Source organism: Chiroxiphia lanceolata, chromosome 1 (assembly GCF_009829145.1).
Source record: "Chiroxiphia lanceolata isolate bChiLan1 chromosome 1, bChiLan1.pri, whole genome shotgun sequence".
Taxonomy (NCBI): domain Eukaryota; kingdom Metazoa; phylum Chordata; class Aves; order Passeriformes; family Pipridae; genus Chiroxiphia; species Chiroxiphia lanceolata.
The window spans coordinates 15,830,249-15,852,262 of NC_045637.1; the positions used below are offsets into that span (position 1 = coordinate 15,830,249).

At 38.7% G+C, this 22,014-nt stretch overlaps 1 protein-coding gene across 7 annotated transcripts in view; it reads left to right on the forward strand.

The window, feature by feature from the left end:
* The window catches only part of TRPS1 (transcriptional repressor GATA binding 1), a 212,913-nt gene that overhangs the window by 27,623 nt on the left and 163,276 nt on the right, over positions 1 to 22,014 (forward strand). For 3 of the 7 annotated variants that reach the window (XM_032692121.1, XM_032692167.1, XM_032692132.1), the window contains exons 2-3: positions 11,490 to 11,648; positions 14,677 to 15,605. In XM_032692121.1, coding sequence (XP_032548012.1) covers positions 11,612 to 11,648; positions 14,677 to 15,605 — 966 coding nt within the window. In that variant the 5' untranslated portion in view covers positions 11,490 to 11,611. Of the gene's footprint in view, positions 1 to 1,187; positions 1,208 to 3,142; positions 3,162 to 11,489; positions 11,649 to 14,676; positions 15,606 to 22,014 lie in introns of those variants that run through there. The other 4 variants (XM_032692129.1, XM_032692142.1, XM_032692150.1 and 1 more) reach the window with 4 other exon arrangements.

Consider the following 22,014-nt stretch of genomic DNA (forward strand, 5'->3'; position numbering starts at 1 on the left):
TCTCCTGCAGACCAGGCACCACAATCCTGATCTACTGGATGGCACATGTTGCACTTTGTCTGTTCGCTTGAGTTTCTGCTGCTGGGGTTCAAAATGCGTAGGAGAATGGTGCCAAACCAGATTTTCTGATGTGTAGTCAGGATGTTGCCAGGGTGTGCATTTGGAGCTGGGAGCTGCAGAAGAGTATCCCACAGTTTAGGTGCACCCATGATCTTGTGATGTTGGATTTTTCTCACATAACAAAGCAAGCCAGGCTGTCTGCTTCAGAAATCCTGCGTTGCCACAGTAGCGTACGCTGATAGACTGTTGTTGATTAATCTTTTGAATATTATTTGGGAATTCATTTTCTATCAGTCCATTTTAATAATTTTCTCACTTTAACCTTGTATATTTGTAATTACAGTAATCAGTTCAGCTGACAATGAGAAGTTCCTAGTGCTTTCTTGTGGCTTCACTGTTTCCAACTTGCACAGCATTGCTGTGGCACTGTGAGCTTGCCTATCTTGATGCCTAAACAATTGACATTTCCTTACTTCTTGAATCCTAGTTACAGTGTTCACATGCCAGTTCCAGTACAGCCTAAGACGTCTTTCATTTTTGCTGAGTTCAAGGATCAAAATGTCTTGTGATGTTGTGAATTCAGGGCAAAATGTAGGGATTTGGACGAAGCGATTAGCAGCTGGTTACCTGTATAAAGAACACAGATTAACTTGATGGACCTCCACGTACAATTAAATAGGCGTATTTGCCTGCCACATAAAAAAAAGTCTGTGACTTTACACTCTCTCGCTGCAGTTAAAGTTGGTATCTTTTCTGTTTTGATTGCAAGTGAAATCAACAGTTGCAGCAATGTTCCTATTCTTTCTATTCCCCCATACCTGTCTTTGAAGAAAAGAAAAAAAGAAAAAAAGGATGTTTCTTTAAATCCAAACAAATCATAACTCTCTACCTGTGATGAGTGAACCATGGGGTCTTAATTCCACTACCTCCTGTAGACTTACCATTTCTCAGTTTTATATGATGTTTCAGTTGCAGATTTTAATATTTTCAGAAAGTCTAGTCTTTTTGCATCGTCTTTTTTTTCCCACTCAAACCTTACGTCTCATTCTTCTGTATTTCCAGTGATTTACAGTCATGATTCAAATTGAAACATAATGAGACATCAAGCGTCGATATGTCAAGCTGTTAGAAAGACGCAAGGGAGATGGTAATTTTCAGCAATTTTAGAGTCTCATCAAGTGTGTGTATGTTTCCCAGATTACAGTGTACTGCTGACTTACATAAGAGCCCTTTAGCTCGGAGGCTGGTAGAGTTCTAGGTAGATAAAGTTCAGTTTGGGTTAAAGAAGCCACACTTCTTTCTTTTGGGATTTGCAGTTTCCAAACTGGCACTGCTTCCCACATCTGTGCTCAGGAAGTGAGAACCAGCAGGTCAGTGCCTACGTGGTTTTTCAGGCGCTGAAGCACAGACGTACGTACCTGCAGCACCGCCGGCGCCATCGGTGATTTGGGAGCGTGTTGCTACCACCTTCGTGCCCAACCTTTAATCATCCTTGATGCTGTGAGTGTAATACAGACTTACTTGCAGATGTAAGACATGAGACAAGCGTGCCATCTTGTGAGCAGGCAAAATGGGAACAGCATGTAGATTCTGTTGTGTGTGAATGAAGAGTGAGGGTTATGCACATAGTTGTTGGGTATTTTTGTTTTAGACCCAAAGGAAATCCAGAGCTAAAACAACTTGGGATGTAATGGGATTGGAAATCACATTGCTGCTTTAGATCTGGGAGTCATAAAGAGTAATTATTTTTCCATCAATAGGCCAAGGCATATCAAGATGATATGGGATTCAATAATATGAAAGGTTATCTTCTAAAAAAGGGAGACTCAATTCTGTATTTGTTTTGAACAGTAGATTTTCATGGCGAAGAAGACTCAAGTACTGTCTATATCACAAATATGTGTTTACTGCAGTCTCTGTTCTTTATGTCATGTATACATATATATGCTCATCTTATCTACATACAAATGGTTATACGAATGTCTTATGACATTAAGATTTTTATCTGTGATCTTGAGCTGTTCTCTTTACTCAGAAGAAGAGAAGCCATGGCCAAATTATGAAGATAATTTCTAATTCCTCTCATGAATTCTTTTTCTTTCAATACATACTGCTTAACAAAAGAATTGTTTAAGAGATGCTTAAATTTAATTGGCTCTGATTTCATCTCTGTGTTCTTCAAAGAAGACATCTTCGCAGTATAAATCCTGTTGTACAAGATTTCAGTGGGTAAGAAATTTATAGCTAATACTAATCCCTAAAAAATTGCTAAATCTGTTGTGAAACATTCTCTACAGAATTACCACAGTTTTTGTGTCCTGTATCAGTTAATCAAGTATTTTTAGAAGCTGGATTCTCTCCCGACTGTTAATGGTACAAAGATCACTTTTGCAGCCTTATGTCTTGTGGTTTATCAGATCAAACTGTTACAGGAGTAATTATTTACTCTTGACTAGTCCCATTTTGGGAAGAGTTTGCATGCTGATGTGTGGATGAAACATTTATCTCTTGAGTTGTTCGAAATAGCAATTGTGGATGTTCTGAAGCTATTCCTAGACTGGAAAATTAGAAGCAGCCCTAGCTTGGATTGATTGGCATGGGGAGAGCAAACAGCAACAGATTATTGATTGGGCAGCAGCTAGTTGAGCAGGATGACATGATCTATACTCTCAGCCAACTGGCTCACATTTGACAGTCCTTTTATTCAGTTGTGTTTATCTTACCCCATCCATGTTGGACTCTCTGCTTCTCCACCTAATTGGCTGTGTTAATTTGTAGCCCGCACCTTCAGATCTCAGGTGCATCCCAAATTCTTCTGCACAAGTTTCAACATTACTTCAAAGAAGGTGCTGTTGTAGCCTCTGCAAATAATTTTGGGACTTTTTAGACTCCAAGATGCCAGTGAACCCAGAAGTTGCTTTAACAGTTGCTTTCTTTGTAAGTGAAAACATGACAATAGCTTTCAATTTTTGTGGGATACATCACAGTGCAACAAATCAGCCCTACATCATTCCTGGATATTTCTTAAAACTGATGAGGAACTGGACTGGGAATTGAGGTGGCAAGAAGGCAGCTCTGAGGAGGAAGACAGGAGCAATGTGGTAAGGCATGCTTGTGTACAGGGGATTTTTGACAATGAAAGTATTAGTGTTATCTGTGGTTGGGCTTCTTTTAACTTTTTTAGAGAAGCAGTTCTATATTTTTTTAAGGAACATTTTATCTGTATTATTGATGGAAAAGAGATGCAATGTCCAACATATTTCAAAATATATCTTCATTGGGAAAAAAACAACTGTCCGCTTCTGTTTGTCTCTGCAGATTGAAGATTTCTGCTTGACTTCGATCAGTAGTTTTTAGTTCCTGTGTATACATTGCTGTGTGCAGATTCTGCCACCCATGTTTCTGGAAGTAACATATTTACCTCTCAGGAAAAAAAAATCAATTTTTAAATCTTTTTTTCTAATGTGTTTTATGATCCTGGCAGATTGCCAACGCTTAAATTAAATTTCCAATGTCTGTATGGTTGAGGCTAATGTGAGGGCTTTTGGCACCACCCCTTTGTGCAATAAAGAATCAAAGCCAGTAGCGTAAGAAATCTTCTATCAAAAGCTGAAAGCTAGATTCATAAAATCACTTATACAGGCATTACGAGATTTTCCCATGGAAAGTTTATGTGGGAGTTCAGCAAAAACTGATTCAAGAACAGAATTATTTGCACTATATATATTCATCCAGCAGTCAGCAGGCTGACGCTGGCACCCTTTGCCAGTTTTGAAGGATTGCCAGCACTCACTACATGAAGCTGCTGCAAAGCCACATCAGCAGTGTCTCAGGGAATCTCCTTATTCTGCGCCCTGCTTCCCTCTTTTCCGAGCAGAATTGAAATGGGTAAAACAGACATCATACTCCTCAGTCAATGCGTGCATTCAATTCTTATGGCTATCTGAAAAATGCTTCTGTTGTAAAGCCATTTCATAACAAATTATTACGGTGGAAGCACTGTAAGAGTAGCTTTCTCATCGGCATTTCACTTCATTTCTCAGCTTCAAAAGAAACATAAATAAGAGATAAAAAGGGCAAATAATAGACAAACTACTCACAGTGAATCCATTTGCATTCACTTTTGTATTTTTTTTTTTGTTTTTCATTTTACTTTGTTTTGTCTTAAGAAAGTGGCTCAGTGTTTCTGACTCTTCATGAGGACCATATGATATGTGCTGCAACAGAGAGTGTTGCCTAGTTAATAGCGATGATTCCAAAGGCAAGGTAATTTACCACTGCTTTGGCTGGAGCTAATATTGGGCTCCAACATCAGTTCTGTAATTTCTGACAAATGGCCAAGATTTCTTGAATAGGCACAGCTTTCTGTTTTGTGTAGGGAACACACAATCCACTCTTTTGTTGTGGTTGCCACTGCTGTTGTTTCTCCTCCATTCACAATGGAGAGTGGGGTTATTTGTGCCGAGAGGATAATCAGTGCCAAAATTCTGACTTGCTTGTGTTTAATGTGATGTTAATTTTTGTGATAGTCATAAAGAGTAAAAGAGATTTTGTAATATGGATTCTATTGTATCCTGTATCCTGGTCTTCAAGACAGGAGGGCATATTGGTGATGAAAGTTTTATCTATCACAAGCATGTCAAGATGAGAGCTTACTGGATGATTCAACCCAAATGTATGGAAATTGTTTATATAGAGATTGCCAAACATTTTCCATTGCTTTTCTTTTTATCTAAATTCTTGAATAAATTACTAAATAAAATAATCTGTGTTTGGAATGTATGGCTGTGGGATATATGGAAACTCACAGCATGTGGGGGAAAGAGTTAGAGTAGGGAAATATGATAGTTTTGTAAACTTTACGTGAGTATAGGTACATCGTATATAGACTCAAGATTCAATTTACTGATCAAAGCATCCAAATAACTTTGGATTTAATAATGTCGGCAATGAATGCTAATATATGGAAATTGAAAAGCATGGAGCAACAATAGCTAGCCACGCTTACCAGTATTACCCTCCAGCATGTAGATTTACATTTTTTTTTTTTGTTTTGAAATCACAATTTGGAAATTGTGTGTTCTTTTTCCCTTCTCCCATACTTCTGAATGCGGGTTCTCCTAAGCAAGCTTAGACAAGATTCAAGCTAAACAATAGGGCAACATCAGTACCTTTGAAGGCTCAGCTTGGATAGGTACCCAAAGCCAGAGTCTGCTTTGATGTACGTGGGCTCAACTCCGGTTGCCCTTGGTTGCCCTCTCTTACCTATGTAACTAACTTGTGTCTGGAAACCCTTGCCAATTTTTTTCTAAAAAGAAAAAAAAAAAGGATATTTTTGCAAACTCATGTTCATCTTGGTTCTGGTCTGTCTGGAAAAGTACTTCAATAATGCCCTCTCCGGTGATGATTTAATAGTGCTCTTTCAGGTCTAGGCTATAGACTTCTGACTCCTTCCCACTTTCTGAAATTTCAGCCTCATTTCAAATGGAAGGTTTTTGCCTCTAGTTGAAAATAAAATTATTTGAACTTTTCTGGAATGCTAGCCAAAACCATTGTTTATCTCCCTTGCATCTTTTCCTCTTCTCCCAAGTAATTTATGGTTCTATTTGACTGAGGTTTTGGGTAAGAGAATTGTGATGCCTTTCTCTCTTATCACAGACCTCACCTGGCAGAAAGGAACAGCACATCTCAGTCTTGCTTCTTTCAAAGTCAGTGGGGCTTTTGCCATTAGCTTCAAGGGAAATACGATTAGTCCATTTTATTTTTAATGCAAAAGAGCAAATGAGTCACTTCTTGTATCCCTACCTGATTGCTCTTGCCTAGGAGCCAGGAGGTCACCTTCTTTCCTCACTCTTCATCTCAAGGTAGCACTGTGCTTGCCTCTGCCAGTACACTCAACTCAGATTCAGTTCTGAGTCATTTGCAAACCCTAAACTCCCATTGTCTTCAAAGGACATTTGGATTACAAAGAACACTGAGTTTACTCAGGCTGAGAAGAAATTGAAAGGTATGAGGTTGCCACACCTATCAGAAGAGTTTGGCAAGACAGTGGTTGTTTGCCCTAAAGACATCATGAGCAGTGGGGATGGGATAGATGTGCCCACAGCCTAGGGGGTCTTTGGTTCTGGCTAGTATAAGACTGAGGAGAAACTGCTGTATTGACAAGAAGCAAATTCAAAACACTTAAAATATTTCTCCTTTTTTATTTCAGACTTAGATTGTAAAGTGAGAGCTACAAGATATCACTGATACTAGTATCGTTGTAATGTTCAGATAAATATTGGGCACTTTTATTGGAAGTGGAGATATACAAGACTTCTTTAACAACAAATCGTAGAATGAGATATAATTAAGGGCTACAAACTCTCTCTTCAGAAAGAAGGATGCTGTCTTAAGGATTGAGGATTAGGAGCGATTTATTTTTCACAGTGATTCAATAGGTGATTCTGTATCTGTCCAAAGGCAGTTGAACCTTCTTTGAAAGGATCGGGTATTGGCCACTCTCCAGGACAGAACACTAAATGGACCTCTGGTCTCATCTAATAGGGAATGTTCTACATCCCATAAAGGGTAATGGCAGCAAATTAATAGAAGATTCACTGAGCATAGCAGGCCTCTCGTAGGAGGTGTCAGTCCTGGCAGAAGTCAGTTATTTTATTGCACTAGGCAAATCAGGCTGTATTCTCTCTGTGGTGCAATAACAGCAGATTGGGGAGCATGCAAAGCAGCATCAATACATAAAAATTAAACTACTTTTAATATACAAAGCTGAGTTTAGATAAATGCAGAACAGAGAAGCAAAGGTGCAATGTTCTCTGAAAGTGTGGCCTTTTAATGCTGTTTTGGAGACTAATTTACATACAAATAAAATGTCAGCTTATCCCATAATTGTCATGATAAATTGGAGCATTTAGACTTTTGCACAAGGTGCTCCTTTTCCACCTTATTAAATTACTGGATCTTGGCCTTTTGCCAACTGCTAGGGTGACGCTCTCTCTACTGAAATACATACAGGAGGGGGATATGGACCTGGACACCTAGAGAAACCAAATTCAGTCACTACCCAAGAGCTCTGCCTGCATGTTGCCTTGAACACCGTGAATTTTGCATCTCTCGTTATTGTAGATAATTTTATTTATCCGTAAAATGGCAGTGGTAATAGTTTTCCTGTTTCACAAACTTTGTTGAGGTTTAGTAGGTTGTCATGTTTACACAGTGCTTTTAGGTAGTTGATTAGAAGCCAGGGCAAAGTGAATCTTGCCTTGTTGGGCTCTCCTATCCTGGATGGATGGCAGTGGCAGGCAGGTAGGAGCAAGCTCTCTGCAGCAGGCCAGTAAGAAATGCAGAGCAGCAAACTGACATGCTCAGGAACCTTTAAATAAAAGCAGTCTTAGAATTCTTCATTTTCGTTCCAAGACAGCATAAGATTCCACCCTATGTCACCTATGTCACCTCTTTAGACACGTTACCTTTTGCCTTTGGTTTCTCCTGAAAGTGTCTGTGTGATTATCCCAGGAGTGAGCTTAAAATGAAATAAGTACCTGGAAGTGGGCTAAAACAATCTATTTTGAAATGCCACTCCTAAACTCTCTGAAATGACCAAGTGTCTGTTTTATACCCATAGAAAAGGTTAGATTTATTCCAGTGGCTAGATGACTACCGATGTGTGCAATGCTCTGAAGCATAATAATAGAAAAGATCATTTTGAATTAATTCAATGTGAATTAATAAGAGATTTATCTGATGAGAGTTGTTTGAAGGTGATGGCACTTTATAGCTGAACAGGATTTAAGATGTCCAAAAGTGCACCTTTTGAGATTTGAGAATGATTGATGTTGTAAAAGTAAATGTGAATGGGAAGGAGCAAGCTTGAACAGACTGCAGTTCTTTTTGCTTGTCTCTTTGTTGTAAACTTTGTGGGGAAAAAAACTGCAAACAGGTCTTGGCAAATTGGTGATCAGGGACTAAACTGGAGAGTTTAAAAATTCAGAAGAGTAAGAGAGGAGGTGAAAAAGAACGTTTTGCTGTGATGCTGCTCTACTAGTATGAGGTATAAGGCTTGGTTTTCTCCTTACATTTTCTAGATCAATGAAACTATCATAATTTCAGTGGAGCATGCACACTGAAGAATATCAAGTAAATGCATTCTGTACAAAATACAATGTCTGATCTTGCCAAATTTTACTGATACCAGGAGGCATGTTCTACCCTAGCAATTTCAGGCAGGAAAGAGTTGGCATGCAGTTTTAGGGCTTTGTAGAAAAATGTATATAGATTAAAAACTCCTTTGGAATTTGTCAGTTGCTTAGAACTGTGACATCCTCTGTCTTGTATGGTGTATTTGAAGACATTGGTGCCAAAGCAGGGAGGATGTGGTCTTGTTGAAGAGGCAGTTGCTTGTCATTAAGCTTACTCTGCTCTCCCACAGTTTAGGGCCTGACTTTTCAGTTCCTTACATGAAAGGGGTTGTTCTTCCCTTACCTTCTCAGCAGAGAAAGGTTTGGGCCATGCGTTGGTTGTTTGCTGGCGGGTTTGTTCAGAGAACCACAAGCAAAACTGGGAGAGAAGCACTGTGTGTGACTGCCTCTTGCTGCGTGTCCCAGCCAGAGATGGTGGGGATGTGAAGCTGTGCATCCCTCTTCTGTCATTTCACTGTGCAAGTGTCCACATGGAAAGGCAGAAAAGTAGAAGCTTTAGCCAGTCCTGTGCCACTGTGTCTGAGTCTGGGATAGTTTGCATCTAATGTAATCTAATTTTCAGTGAGGGCAGCAATTTCACCTGGAGTTTCCAGTGTATTTACAGATTTTTTTTTTTTTTTGAAAATGCTTAAATTAGAAAACATACAGGTCTTTGAACTGTGGGCTGTACTAATGAGCTTGTTAACTTTCTGGTTGTGCTCGTCACAGGTCTGGGCCAGCCCGGCGGACCGGGCTGCGGTGGAGGGCTGGGTGCCGGGTGGCTCCCCCGGGATGGAGCCTGCTGCTGAGATGCTTTCCCAGAAATTCAGTCTCTCAAGACAGGAGCTTTCTTGCTTTGGAGATCGTGTGCCTTAAAGCCACTTGATTGTTATGTGGAGAGTGGAGAGAAGGCTCCAGATTGGTTAGGACTTTATGTCCTTGATAGAAGCCGAAACTTTGAACACTTAAGGGTTTTTTATATAAAGCACGGCAGATAGTCTTTGTGGCCTATTTATGTGTAATAAACTGGGTTTTGTTTTGTGCTTTGTTTTGTTTTGTGTTTTTTTTTATTTATTTTTTTGTGTGTGTGTGAAAGAAGAAGAAGAAAAAAAAGGAGAGAAATTAAAACCACAGCAGTATTTTCCCATGCAGCTATAGCAAGTATCCTACAATCTCACATGATTGGCTGTCCTGCTGGGGTGGAGTGTGGGAAGGTGTCAAAATACGTCTCTCAATTTTATTTTTTTTTTCTTAAAAGGGAAAGCCAGATGAATGCCAAAAGCCCTGCTCTCTTCTTTAGCCCTGCAGTAACAAACTACATGAGTGTATGTTATTAAGATGATAAGATTAAATTTCTAGCTACTAACGTGCTATCACAACAGCAAAGGGGGAAAAAATCTTGAAAAAATTATGAAAATTAGTCTGACAGTCTCCTTTTAATAATATGATCACTCCCAACACCAACAGACAGTGTAGGCTGGAATTCCGTAGGGCTTTTTTGTGGTCCTAATGATTTTAATAATACTTTGTGCTATGTAGCACCTTTCATTAGAGGATCACAAAGTGCTTTACAGTCACTAATTAATTAAGCCTCACAACACTCCTGTGAGATAGGTAAGTATTAGACATATATTAAGCTGAGACACTGAGACTTAATGATTTTTTGCTGCATTATTCTGGCAAAATGATTGATGTTCAAGCGCTGTATGTGCATTATATGTCTTTGTGTGGGTGTGTAATATATATGAGTGTAAAAGTATTAATTTTACTATCCCTTAACAAAGAGGTCCTACTTGAGCCTGTTGAATATAAATGCATATTTTCATTTAATTTTTTGTTACTGCAGCATATTGACTGATAATATCGCAATCTTCATAGACCCTTAACTCAGTTTCCTCTTTGTCTGCTTGTGCATCTACTTGTACAAAGATTAGTCAGTGGCATCTCATAAAATTCAGACATATTTCTAGATGGACTATTTTGTTAAAAAGAGCATATGACTAAGATCTGACCTAAACCTGTAGCACAAGCACCAGTCAACAACCATTCTGTTGAAATAGGCTTTGATGACAAGCCATCCCATTCAGTAAAAGTAATGAGCAATAACAATGACCTGTTGCAGAGCTGATGATCAGCAGGTAATTAGCCATTATCTTCACCACCCATAAGAAACTATTGATTACCAGAATTTTCTTTTTGTTTTTGTTTGTTTTGTTTTGTTTTTTAAGGAAGTACATTAGTCACTATGGTAATCCATTATCTTGAATTACAAACTGATTTTAGTACAAGTTTCCACTTATTTGTTTCCAGGGATAAATTGATGTGATCGTTTAACAGAAATGTCTGGATCTTTCAGATGCATGTGTCATGTAGAGTAGCCTTGGCTGTTTTTGAGGAAAAGTATGTATAGCTATTATTATTATTTCTACTTAAAATTAGCTGCAAGTGATTATATCAGCTAAAAAAACCCTATGTGGTTTAAAGGTAATTTCAGTGTAATGAAAATAAGATACAAACCCCTGGATTACGGAGGCCAAAGACAAATTCTGCAGTCTGGGCCTTATCCAGGATTCCCTCAACTTAGACGTCCTTTCATTCATATCGGGCTTAGTAATTCTTTTATTTTGAGAAGATCACTATTTTCAGTGGTGAAAAGGTAGTGCAGTCCCAATGACTGTTCATCACTTGGCTTCGTTACTAACACCCAACAAATGTGCTTATTATTACGATGGCATTTTTGAGATGTGGGAAGTTGCCTGCTAACAACAAAAGTAACACCACTAATTTTGTTTCAAGTGGGACATAAGGCAGCCAGCAGATGATAACTTCCAATTGCTGATGGCAGTGCCTGGATATGAATCAGTTAATTGTATGCCATTATCTATCCCATTAGGCCAGTCCCATTATGATGCCCAATACCTGTTAATATACATGAATTTTTAAGACACTTCTTTTCTACAACTCATTTTCAACAATTACTTTAAACTTGTTTTAAACTTTGTATTTGGTGAACATTACCTCTGAAATATTTTTTGTCTGTCGTTATGTGTGTGCAAATGTGTGTCTGAGCAGAAGGCAGCTATGGGATTTCTCATGCTTGGAGGAAATAGAGGACAGTAGCCACTATTTGTATAGTGCCCACTAACAGATGCATGTGATTGTACAATAGGTATAATAATGTTTTAAGTAAAAAACATATTTTGAATGCATAATTTAGGAAGGAAAACCTTTTTTTTTTGTTTTGTTTTGCAGATATACAGATCAGCTCTCAGAATGTCTTCTGTGTCTTCCGTGCATCTTCTAAGACAGTTGCATTAGCCCGCCTGCTAGTTGACTAATAGAATTAATAATTGTAAAAAGCACTCTAAAGCCACATGCCTTATGAAGTCAATGCTGGGTATGATTTTACAAGTATGTGATCTATTTTTTCAAGTGAAATTGTTAACCGAAAACGTTCTTGGCACACAATAAAACATTGTGCAATCTGTTATTTGTCTTAGAGATAATAATTTCAGAGTGGCTATATTCTTTCTGTATCTAACTTATGACTTGCTAGGGGATGGTTTCTTCGATTTAGGAGTATTGCAAATGAAGTTTTATTTACATAATATGTCTCTGAAAAATGATAGTGGAGGAATTTCAGCGACAAAAAACCTCTGTGTCTTTTCTTACCATCCCCTTGAGTGAATATCAAGCAAATAAATGACAGATGATTTTTCAAAAGCTAAAAGAAAAAAGAGGAGAAAATACTTTGAAATTCAACTTAAGGAAGTTTTTATATTTAAATCAATGTTATCTTCTTTCCTTTCTTTCTCCAAGTGTAGAATACTGCATGAAAAAGCTCTATTAGGGAGATATGTTTTTCTTTTTTCCCCTCCATTAACACACAGACTCACAAATATAGGGAAAATTTGAACCAAAGTATCTAGATCTACTGTCCAGTTAGCCTGTATAGAGTCCAGATTTTTCTTTTCTTTATAGAGACTTTTTTCTGTCCTTTTTTCTGACTGTTTTTTGTCAGTTGCTATGAAGATAGCAAATCTCTAAGCTTTCCTTATCTGCCAAAAATATCTGTAACAAAAACATTTTAAAACATTGCATTTAGTCTTGTTTAATTTTGACTGAGGTAACAGTCAAGATGTTTACTTTCTTGATTTCTGATTTTTCTTCACTTCGCAGTCAGGACTTCTTTCTCTGTCCTCTGCCATGGATTGTATTTAAACAGAAGTTAGTTTAAAAAAGGTTTGGGAGGTGTAACCAGAAGAAAAATACAGACTTAGCAGAACACCTACCAGAGATGCTCACAGATATTTTTAGTGTGTGTTAACCAAGAGCATTCATGGAGTCCCACAGAGAAGCAGTAGTGCTAAAAGGCTGAGGACTATATTTATACCTTGAATTATATACGTGTGCATGTTGTTTTAGTAGGCTGAGTCTGTATTGTAATTGTTCTCTTACCACAATAGAAAATCTTTTTTTTTTCTTAGTTCTGAGTGACTTCATGGTTCAGAAGTTATTGGAAAAAAAAAAAAAAAGTAAAATTTAGTGCATACATATCCTGGTAGGTGTGGTTGTCATTAAGAGAAGACACTTGGTTCCCAAGCGTGCATGTCTTCTACAATAAGGAATCACAGTAGGCATTTAAGAAACCTATTAAGACCACACGGAGTGTCAAAATTTCTGTAACACGAGCTGGCATTCTGTGTGAAAGCCGTCTTGCTGTAGCCCATGCTGCCTGTGGATGAGCTCAACCACAAAGACAACAGAGCCAGCCCAAGACACAAGTTGAACACTTCCCCTAAGAAGTCGTCTGTTTTTATCAACAGAGCATACAGTGCCCTTTCATGTGGAGCAGATGTAAATAAGAGGATGTACAGATGCCGGTTCTTTTATTTTTAACCTCTGTCCCCAGCCGTACTTCTCAAAGTACTGTTTTGAGAAGGTCATCCACAGCTTTCCAATGTCTGGATACATCACCATTTGGAGCGCATCAGTGCTGCTCCCAGAGTCGTCAGGTGGTCCTCCCTTTGCAGAGCAATATATATCTCCAGTGCCTCTGTAGGGCCCAGCTGTGGCTGACCTGGGAATGGAGGCTCAGACTTGAGTCTGCAGCTCCCATCTCGTGTGTGGTACTGCAGACTGCTGCCACCAGACCACACACAATTTGGCAAAGAGAAACATCCATCGCTGTATACAGCATTGGCAAAGATTAAGAGCATAGAAAAAGTTGTAGCACATCTGTCTTCTGCCCATAGCTAGCATGTGAACACAAATGGATCAAACCATCTGGTGATGAATATCAAATCCAGAACCACACAGTAGAGAGAGCAGGGCAGTTTCATATATGTATTTTCTCTAAGTAGGCTGGAGAAGGTGAAGATATATAGCGGATGAGGAATTTGACTTAGTACCTGCATAGTCTGATTACTTGTCCTTCCATAATCTCCCCTGTTGAGTAAGCAGCTAACTCACCGGTGGCAGACTCCTCTTTTCTCTTTGATCCTTATTGCTATCCTGTCTCAGCTATCTTAAATGAATCCTGGAAGTGTACTTGCAGATTTAGCAGTAGTGACTATGTCTGCAGAGAAGACTGAGCAGAGGAAGGTTTGGCTGATTAGATCCATGTGGATTCCAGGTGTTTTCAAGGCAGATCCTGACTCAGCCACATAGTGATGTCAAATGTCTGGGTCCAGGCCTGTAAAATTTTATTGACAACGGGTTTTCCTAATAAAGTTAGTTTCTCTTTGTTTGGCAAATAGAACTAATTACATGAATAATGTACTGTGGGGCCTGACTCTAGAATATCCGTATAATCTTGTTTGAAGTTTATGGGCAGTAGGAGGGGAAACTTTTGCTATAGAGAAACTGATACCTGCTTAGGAAAAATACTTTCTCTGAAACCTCAAGTTACTTACTCTCCTAAATCTGTTTCCTTCCTAATAACTTGTTTAAATTCTTCTGATTATGTCTTTTAGATGTATTTTTGCAAAACTACTTTATATGTAGTTGTACAGAGTATGAATATTAGACTGCTAAAGTTTATTTTTCCCCTTAGTCTTTTTAAATTATTTAAAAAGAAGCATTAATTTAAAATTATTTCTGTCAGACCATTATCTTCTCAAAAGATAATGAAACCTGTAATTCACTGACTCTCATGGTAGTGTTTTTGTAGGTTTTAAAGTTCTCTTTTTAGTTAAGTTCAGTCTCAGTGTGATCATTTTTTAAATGAAAAATTTCTGTTTTCTGCATAGTCTGAAAACCTGTTTGACAAAAATTTTCTGAAAAGTTGGTGTATTCAATGTAGTCATATAGTTCAGAATGCTTTGAGAAGTGTCAGGGTTTTAATCTGCTATATATCTCGAATAATTCTATAGGTTTTTTTTTTCTTTTTTTTCCCTCCTTTTTTTTTTTTCTTTTTTTGTTTCTTTTTCTGTGGTAGATATGGTCCGGAAAAAGAACCCCCCTCTAAGAAACGTTGCTAGTGAAGGTGAGGTACAGACCCTTGAGTCTACAGGTACTGAAAGTGAAGAGTCTGGAAGGAAAAAAGAATTTTCTGCAGAGCAGATGCAAGAAAACACTGACCAGGGTGATGCGGCAGAGTTAAATAACAAGGAGGAACTTTGCATGCATGTCCAAGAGCCATCTTCCAGCATTAAAAAGGACTTGAAAAGCTCAGTGCTGAGTGAAAAGGCTGGCTTCAATTATGAAAGCCACAATAAGGGAGGAAATGTTCCATCCTTCCCTCATGATGAGGTGACAGACAGAAATATGCTGGCTTTCTCATCTCCAGCTGTTGGGGGAATCTGTGAGCCCTTGAAGTCTCCTCAAAAATCAGATGCAGATGACACCCAAGATGTGGTCTGTACCCCGTCAGGAGATGCAGCGGAGACAAATGAGGAGCATCAGATGTCGCCAAAATCTTCAGATGAAACAGTGCAAGTGCAAAGTGGTCAAACTGATGGCCAAGGCTCAAGCCCGGTCCCCATGGCCTCAAAAAACCCACAAGTGCCTTCAGATGGGGGTTTAAGGCTGAACAAATCAAAAGCAGATTTGTTGGTAAATGATAACCCAGATACAGCGCCTCTGTCTCCAGAGCTTCAGGACTTCAAATGCAACATCTGTGGGTACGGTTATTATGGGAACGACCCCACAGATCTCATCAAACACTTCCGCAAGTACCACCTAGGACTGCATAACCGCACCAGGCAGGATGCTGAGCTTGACACTAAAATTTTGGCTCTCCACAACATGGTGCAATTCAGCCACTCCAAAGACTTCCAGAAAGTCAACCGCACTGTGCTTTCAGGGGTGCTGCAGGACATCAATTCCCAGAGGCCTGTCTTATTAAATGGGACTTACGATGTGCAGGTTTGTATTTTCCCAGCCTCCCTGCTTCTGCTAACTGCCTTCTCAGCTGCAAAGCCAGTTGTTTGCAAAGCCTCTCTTACCTACATGATTAATGCATTTCATATAACCCGCTTAAGCCTTAAGAAGGGTTTTGGTCAGTTTTAGCCAGGCTTGCTGCAGGTCTGCTGAGCATCTTGTACAGTAGAGGAGTATTTGGCTTTTTGACTAGTGACATTTCTGTGTATGATTTAGTCATTGTAATCAATAGCAAAAGATCTTATTCAGCAAACAGGCAAAATGCTGAATTGGTAATCATATCTGAAGGATTTGCTGTCACAGAAAGAAAAGAGCAAATAATAATGAAAAATAACAACCAGATAGACAAAAGACAGCAGCTGGAAATTAAAAATGTAATCCTAAATTATCAGCTGCTGGGAGTCAAGATTTGGCTTATTGATTCTTTATTAAGATAAAATAAATGGCAAGTCTTGGCAGCTCTGAAGTTGTCTAGTGCCAGAAAAACAGAATACACAATGGGTATTTAAAACATTTCAAAAGTAACAGTAATCCATGCTGTCCTTCACAGTAGTAAGCCTGTAAGAAAAGGATTATTGCCTCAGTAATTTTCTCATCTAGTTGAAGAAGGGAAAAAACTACAGATACTGCTGTAAAAAAAAAAAAAGAAAAAAAAAAATCTTCTTTTTACCATGAAAGACTGTACTCAAAAACTTTTCCATGGAGTCTCTGTTAGTTTCTTATCAGCTAATACTCAGTTAGTCAAAAAAAGAATCAATGCTGCTTTAAAAAAAGTCTTCAGAATGAACTGAGAGATGCAGTGGGATACTTCAGTATTTTATATGATACAAAATCCAGGTTTTAAAAACAAAAAGAAAGAAACAAAGTTTGCATATAATATGAGCTCAAATGTCCATCTATTTTCAAATGACTGCAGGCATGCAAACCTTGTAGTAATCATCAGACAAAACTCCAGGATATGTTAAAATAAAAAGGTAGAAGGTTGAAAATTTTTAATAATGTTTGCAGAAAATGTAGCTGTAGGAAAGAAATTTTGCAAGGCTAAGATGGCTAACATCTAACTTCAATAAGAAGCCAAAAGCAGAAAACAAGTCAGGCACTTGAATCTTTTTAAATGATTTAAACTTTCCTCTTTTTTCAAAAACTCTACAACTTCTTTGTGGAGCAGCAAATCAAACTAAGGTCGTTACTAGTGTAAAAGATGCAATCTTTGAACTGCTGTCTTATTAAAAGATCGCTTCACTGTCTCATGTCAGACACTCTTTCCCATCAAACTGTGATTAGAAAGCAAATACGTGATGTAGTTAAAAGAGGTTAGAAGTGAATAATGTCAGATTGTGAAATGATGGTTTATAATTAGCACATAGTATGATGTTAATACCTGGATTTCCTGCTATAGTTTCAGTTTGCTGACTCCAGGGACAGCATCTTAGAGCAACTGATCCATGCTGTCAGGAAGACATTCAAACTGGAACAGCTCAGGCATACAGTATAGAGGAATTTAAGTTTCTAAACAGACTTTCATTTCCTCCAAACAATTGTTTCGTTAGGTCCTTAGTTATTTATAGGAAAGTTATGCTAGATTAGAATGAACTGGACACTTTTCCTATGCAGAGCTTTCAGAAATAAAACAGATGTGTGAGCTATCTCAGTTTGAACTGATAGAAGGAGAAATAAAACAGCTGAACCTAGACTATACTTGTCTACTAAACTCTGGCAGTAAGATACTGCAAGGGAGACAAAAAGCGGTAGGAAACAGCCCATAGATAATCTACTTCAGATCAGCCTTTTCTCAGATGAAAAACATTTTCCAAAATAGAAGAGACAGCCTATACAATGTTGGCCATTTATTTGAAATAAGAAAAAAAAAATGGATCTGGAAACTTAATTTTTAAGAGTGCTAATTTTCCCTGCCCAATTTGGGAATAGAAGATTAAACAATCTTTTGTGGCAAATACCCTACTACATCACTTGCACATGCACCAGATGTTGATCCAGAACATGTCAGAAGATAAGTAACTGATTAATATTTTTATGCTTTCTCCGCCTGCTCTCCCAATTGAGAGCAGCTTTGTGAGATTCATAAACACAGTAAAAGAACATTTGAAAATCCCCTTTGCACCCACACATGTTTATACTGCTTTTACATCCATTTTGGAGGGGATTTTTCTCAGGCATCTGGACGGCTGGTGTCTCCTGCTGCAATGAGGGATTGTATTGACTGGTGCTCTGGCTAAAATTGGTTCAGTGAAACTCCTGTGTAACATGGAGAGGGAACTGAACCTGAATAATTGGTTCATGTGAACAGTATTATTTTGTATAGGTACTGGGCTAAACAAAAATAATCCCTTTGTAATTAACTTGAAATAGTAATGGACTGGGCTTAGGGTCTGATTTATTGATTCCCTTGCACTTAACAAACTGTTCTGTTGTAGCTGGGCTGGAAGTTATCAATAGATTTATGGTCTCAGTCCAGGGAGCTGGGTGCAGAAGCCAGGAGATGAAGATGACTGAGTTTGATCTGGCTCACAGTGATCAGTTGAAGACCATGGGATATGAAGATTTCTAGTAATGAGTGATGCTATTGAGCCCATAGTTTGCATTCATAACAAAGGCAAATGAAAAGCAACAGGAATATGCCTGAGTGCAGGAAAAAACACTATCTCCTATCCTATCTGCAGAGATGTAGGGATGTGGTCCATTTGCTGAGGGCTTGGAACAAAGAAATCAAATGCATTTTTGGACTTCACAGAAGTGAAGTAGGTCCTAGAAAACTTAAACCGTACCCCCAGTCAGAAAACACCCTCTCGACCCTAAACTCAGCTTTTAGCAGGTATTGTAGTCAGCAAAACTAGGGATAGACATTTGGCTTCACATCCAGGTACGGAACTGTTGGGGCTGTGTTTTTTAGTACCTAAAGAGGATTTGGCTGGGAACTGTGTAAATAGTCCAATTTTTCTGGCCTTACTTCTGTGTAGATTTCTACTTGGTTTGAAGGTTTAACCCAAACAGGTTTATTTGTCTTTTTTGAAAATGTTATTTTGAAAATCTCCTGTACTCTTTGTTCCCATTTCTTTCTTCAAAAGTTTTTGGTCCATTGAGTTATGATAAATTCCATAGGATTGGGTAAAATCACTGAGCAGTTTCTGGGAGATTAACTTTCTTGGCAGTATAGATTTCAGAAAACATTCACTATCACATCTCTGAATTCCCAGGGAATGTGTTAATCAGCTTTACAGCTTTTATTAGAATAATATTTGAAGTGAGTTCAATGGATCGACTTTTGCTGATGCCCCTCATTACTTGTTCTTCACATTTAGTCAATTGATCAATCTCTATAGGCGGCGTTGTCTTGTTGGATATTTGAGTCTGTGTAAGGCTTTGTGGATGTGCCTAAAGCAGTAGACTTTACTGGATCTAAAGACTAAGTAAAATCTATGTGACTAAGTTAACAGCTATGATGCTGTAATCTATTGCCTTTGCTGCTGTATGATTAAGTCTACCTCTGTGTTTGATCTAATGACTCTTTAATGCATATCCAAAAGTCTGGAGACAGGCAAGCTGCTGGCAAGTAGACAGTAGGCAGTCTTTAACCCCCAATTTTTTATGAGTAGTGAATGGGACACCTTCAGCAGAAAGGTTGGAGAGTGTTGTCTTCCACATAGCAGCTTATGGCTAATGGATAGGACATGCCCAGCAAGGGTGAAGAAGAAAGCTTGGATCCCCTCTGACAGAGCAAGGAAAGGAGCCTACTTTTCCTGTTTCCTGAACAAGTGTTCGAGTCATTAGGCTATTGTATAAAAGGGAGCGTGACCCCATTTCCTGTTACATTTTAAAAGAGAACAGTGTCCCTCAAAGAAAGGACAGAAATGTCTGTTCAGGTGAGGGTTTCAGATGGCATATCCCAAGGGAGAAGGGTATTCATGCAAACATGAATAAAGATGTATTGCAGTGCTCAGCAGTTCTGACGGTTGCTTCGTATTGTGTTTGCTACCTTTGAGAAGCTTCCTGCTCAGCATGGCCCTTGTTCTGGAGTTTATAGGCACAGATCTACCTCCTCTTATATTCAGCCATTAAAAAGATTCAGAATGTGCAAAAACATGATTTTTTTTTTTAATCCAGTCTACTCATTTTGATATTTTCATGGTTTTAAATCTAGAGAGACATATAAGAAGACAAATTTCTCAAAAAATATGGATTGATAAAAGCCATACTAAAGTTTCTTGATTGTATTTCAGTGCACCTGGGGAGGAAAAGAAAAAAGAAAAAAAATAAATTACTACATTGTCTACTGCCCCACAGACTAATGAGATGTTATTGGCAGGTTTTTTTCTTCTGTGATTCTAGACATCCAATATTATAAGAGTTTTCCCTATACCACTCAGCCCAATCCTTTTTCATATATGAATCATAGAATGATTTGCATTGAAAGAGGCCTTAAAGATCATCTAGTGCCAACACCCCTGCTGTGGACAGGAATATCTTCCACTAGACCAGGTTGCTCAGAGCCCTATCCAGCCTTGCTTTGAACACTTCCAGGGATGGGGCAACCACACCTTCTCTGGGCAACCTGTTCCAGTGCCTCAACACGTTCCTAGTGAAGAATTTCTTCCTGATGTCTTATTTAAACCTACCCTCATTCCGTTTGAAACTCCCACCTCTTGTCCTATCACTAGATGCCCACGTAAAAAGTTCCTGTCCAGCATTCTTGTGCCCATTGGGGCACAGGAATGCTGCTATAGGCATAGAAATGCTGCTATAAAGTCTCCTGGAAGCCTTCCGCTGTTGAACAGCCCCAATTGTCTTCATGGAAGAGGTGCTCCAGCCCTCTGATCAGCTCTGTGGCCTCCTCTGGACTCACTCCAACAGGTCCATGTCCTTCCTACGCGGGGAGCTCCAGAGCTGGATGCAGTACTCCAGGTGGAGTCTCAAGAGAATGGAGTAGAGAGGGAAAACCATCTTCCTTGACCTACCAGTCACATATATAAGTACCAACTTATATTAAGTAACAACTTTTCCAGGATTTTCACAGCAACCGAGAGCACTGCTGGATGTCCAGCCAGCAGGCTGCTCCATGTCCTAGAAAGTGGCAGAAGTGCCCACACATGCAGAGTGTATAAAGCTCTTCCTTTTGTGTCCTTTAAAAGTCACTGGTGAGTTCCATGTGCCTATCCCGTGTTATGCCATGAGTGTTTTTTAGTGGTCAGTATATCAAATCTGGCATCTTTTCTGTTCTCATGCTAGACATGTGTGACTAGTATGAAGTCCAGTCTAACTAGGATTCAGCTGAATGAGAACCAGTGGTTTTATTAGTAGTTTCTGGTTTTTATCTTCCACTCTTGTATTAGCAGTTTGATTAAATATGAAGCTGTGAAGGTAAGATTAAAAGAAAAACTATAGGGGCCTTTAGAAGTACATGTATAATCAGAAGTGCTTCTCATGATAAAGGTTTTGATTTACATTTTTGGTGGTTTTGGCAAAGGAACTCTTACAGATACGGTGAGACTTACAGACTGGAGGCCTAAACAAGTACAGCATTTTCTTTTGTATTATTAACAAATCAAACTTTCTTAAAGTTCAACTTTGTCGTCAAGTGGTCTTCCTAGAAGGTGACATGGATACATAAATGACATGAACAAATGGAAACATGTATGTGAACGAATTTCATTTTCCTCACATGGTTAGACAAATGGATCCAAATTTTATATCATTTGTCTCACTTAGGCTCAATTGTCCATAAACCAGGAATTAGATCTAAATAAACTGAACAACTATTTCTGGATATGGTGTATCCTGATCTCTTGGATATGATGTATCCCGATTGTGCCATGCTAGATCTTGAAGAGTGTGCTAGAACAAAATTTGCATGAGGGTGGGATGTCTCAGAAGGCCCATTTCATGTCAGCCATGTTGCAGACTGTCCCTGGGAACTTTCCTGCTTAAACTGCAGGCTGTCAAGCTGTCTTGGATGTTGCATCTGCATGTAGGCATACCTATTTATTTTAAGTCTTATTTCTGGGTCATGATCAGTCTTGGAGACTGCCTTGCACACTGAGATAATCATGCCCCAGGAGCACAGGGTTCAGTCATCTCTTTTAAAGAACTGACATGAAAAAGAAATGGTGGCAGGTAGAGAAAGTGGTGGTGGCAAATCACAATTACAATTAAATTCGTATACATGTGCTTGTGTGTGTGTATACATATATGTGCTTCGTTTTCTCATGTATATACATCTCTGCATATATGCATAATTATCAGCATTACGTGAAAAAGCACATGAAATAGGCATTTACATTCTATATTGACTACAGCTGATAAGGAATGATTTATATATGTAGTAGAAGGTCTTTATATCACTTCTATGGAGATATTGGCAAGTTTACTCTTCAAAGTG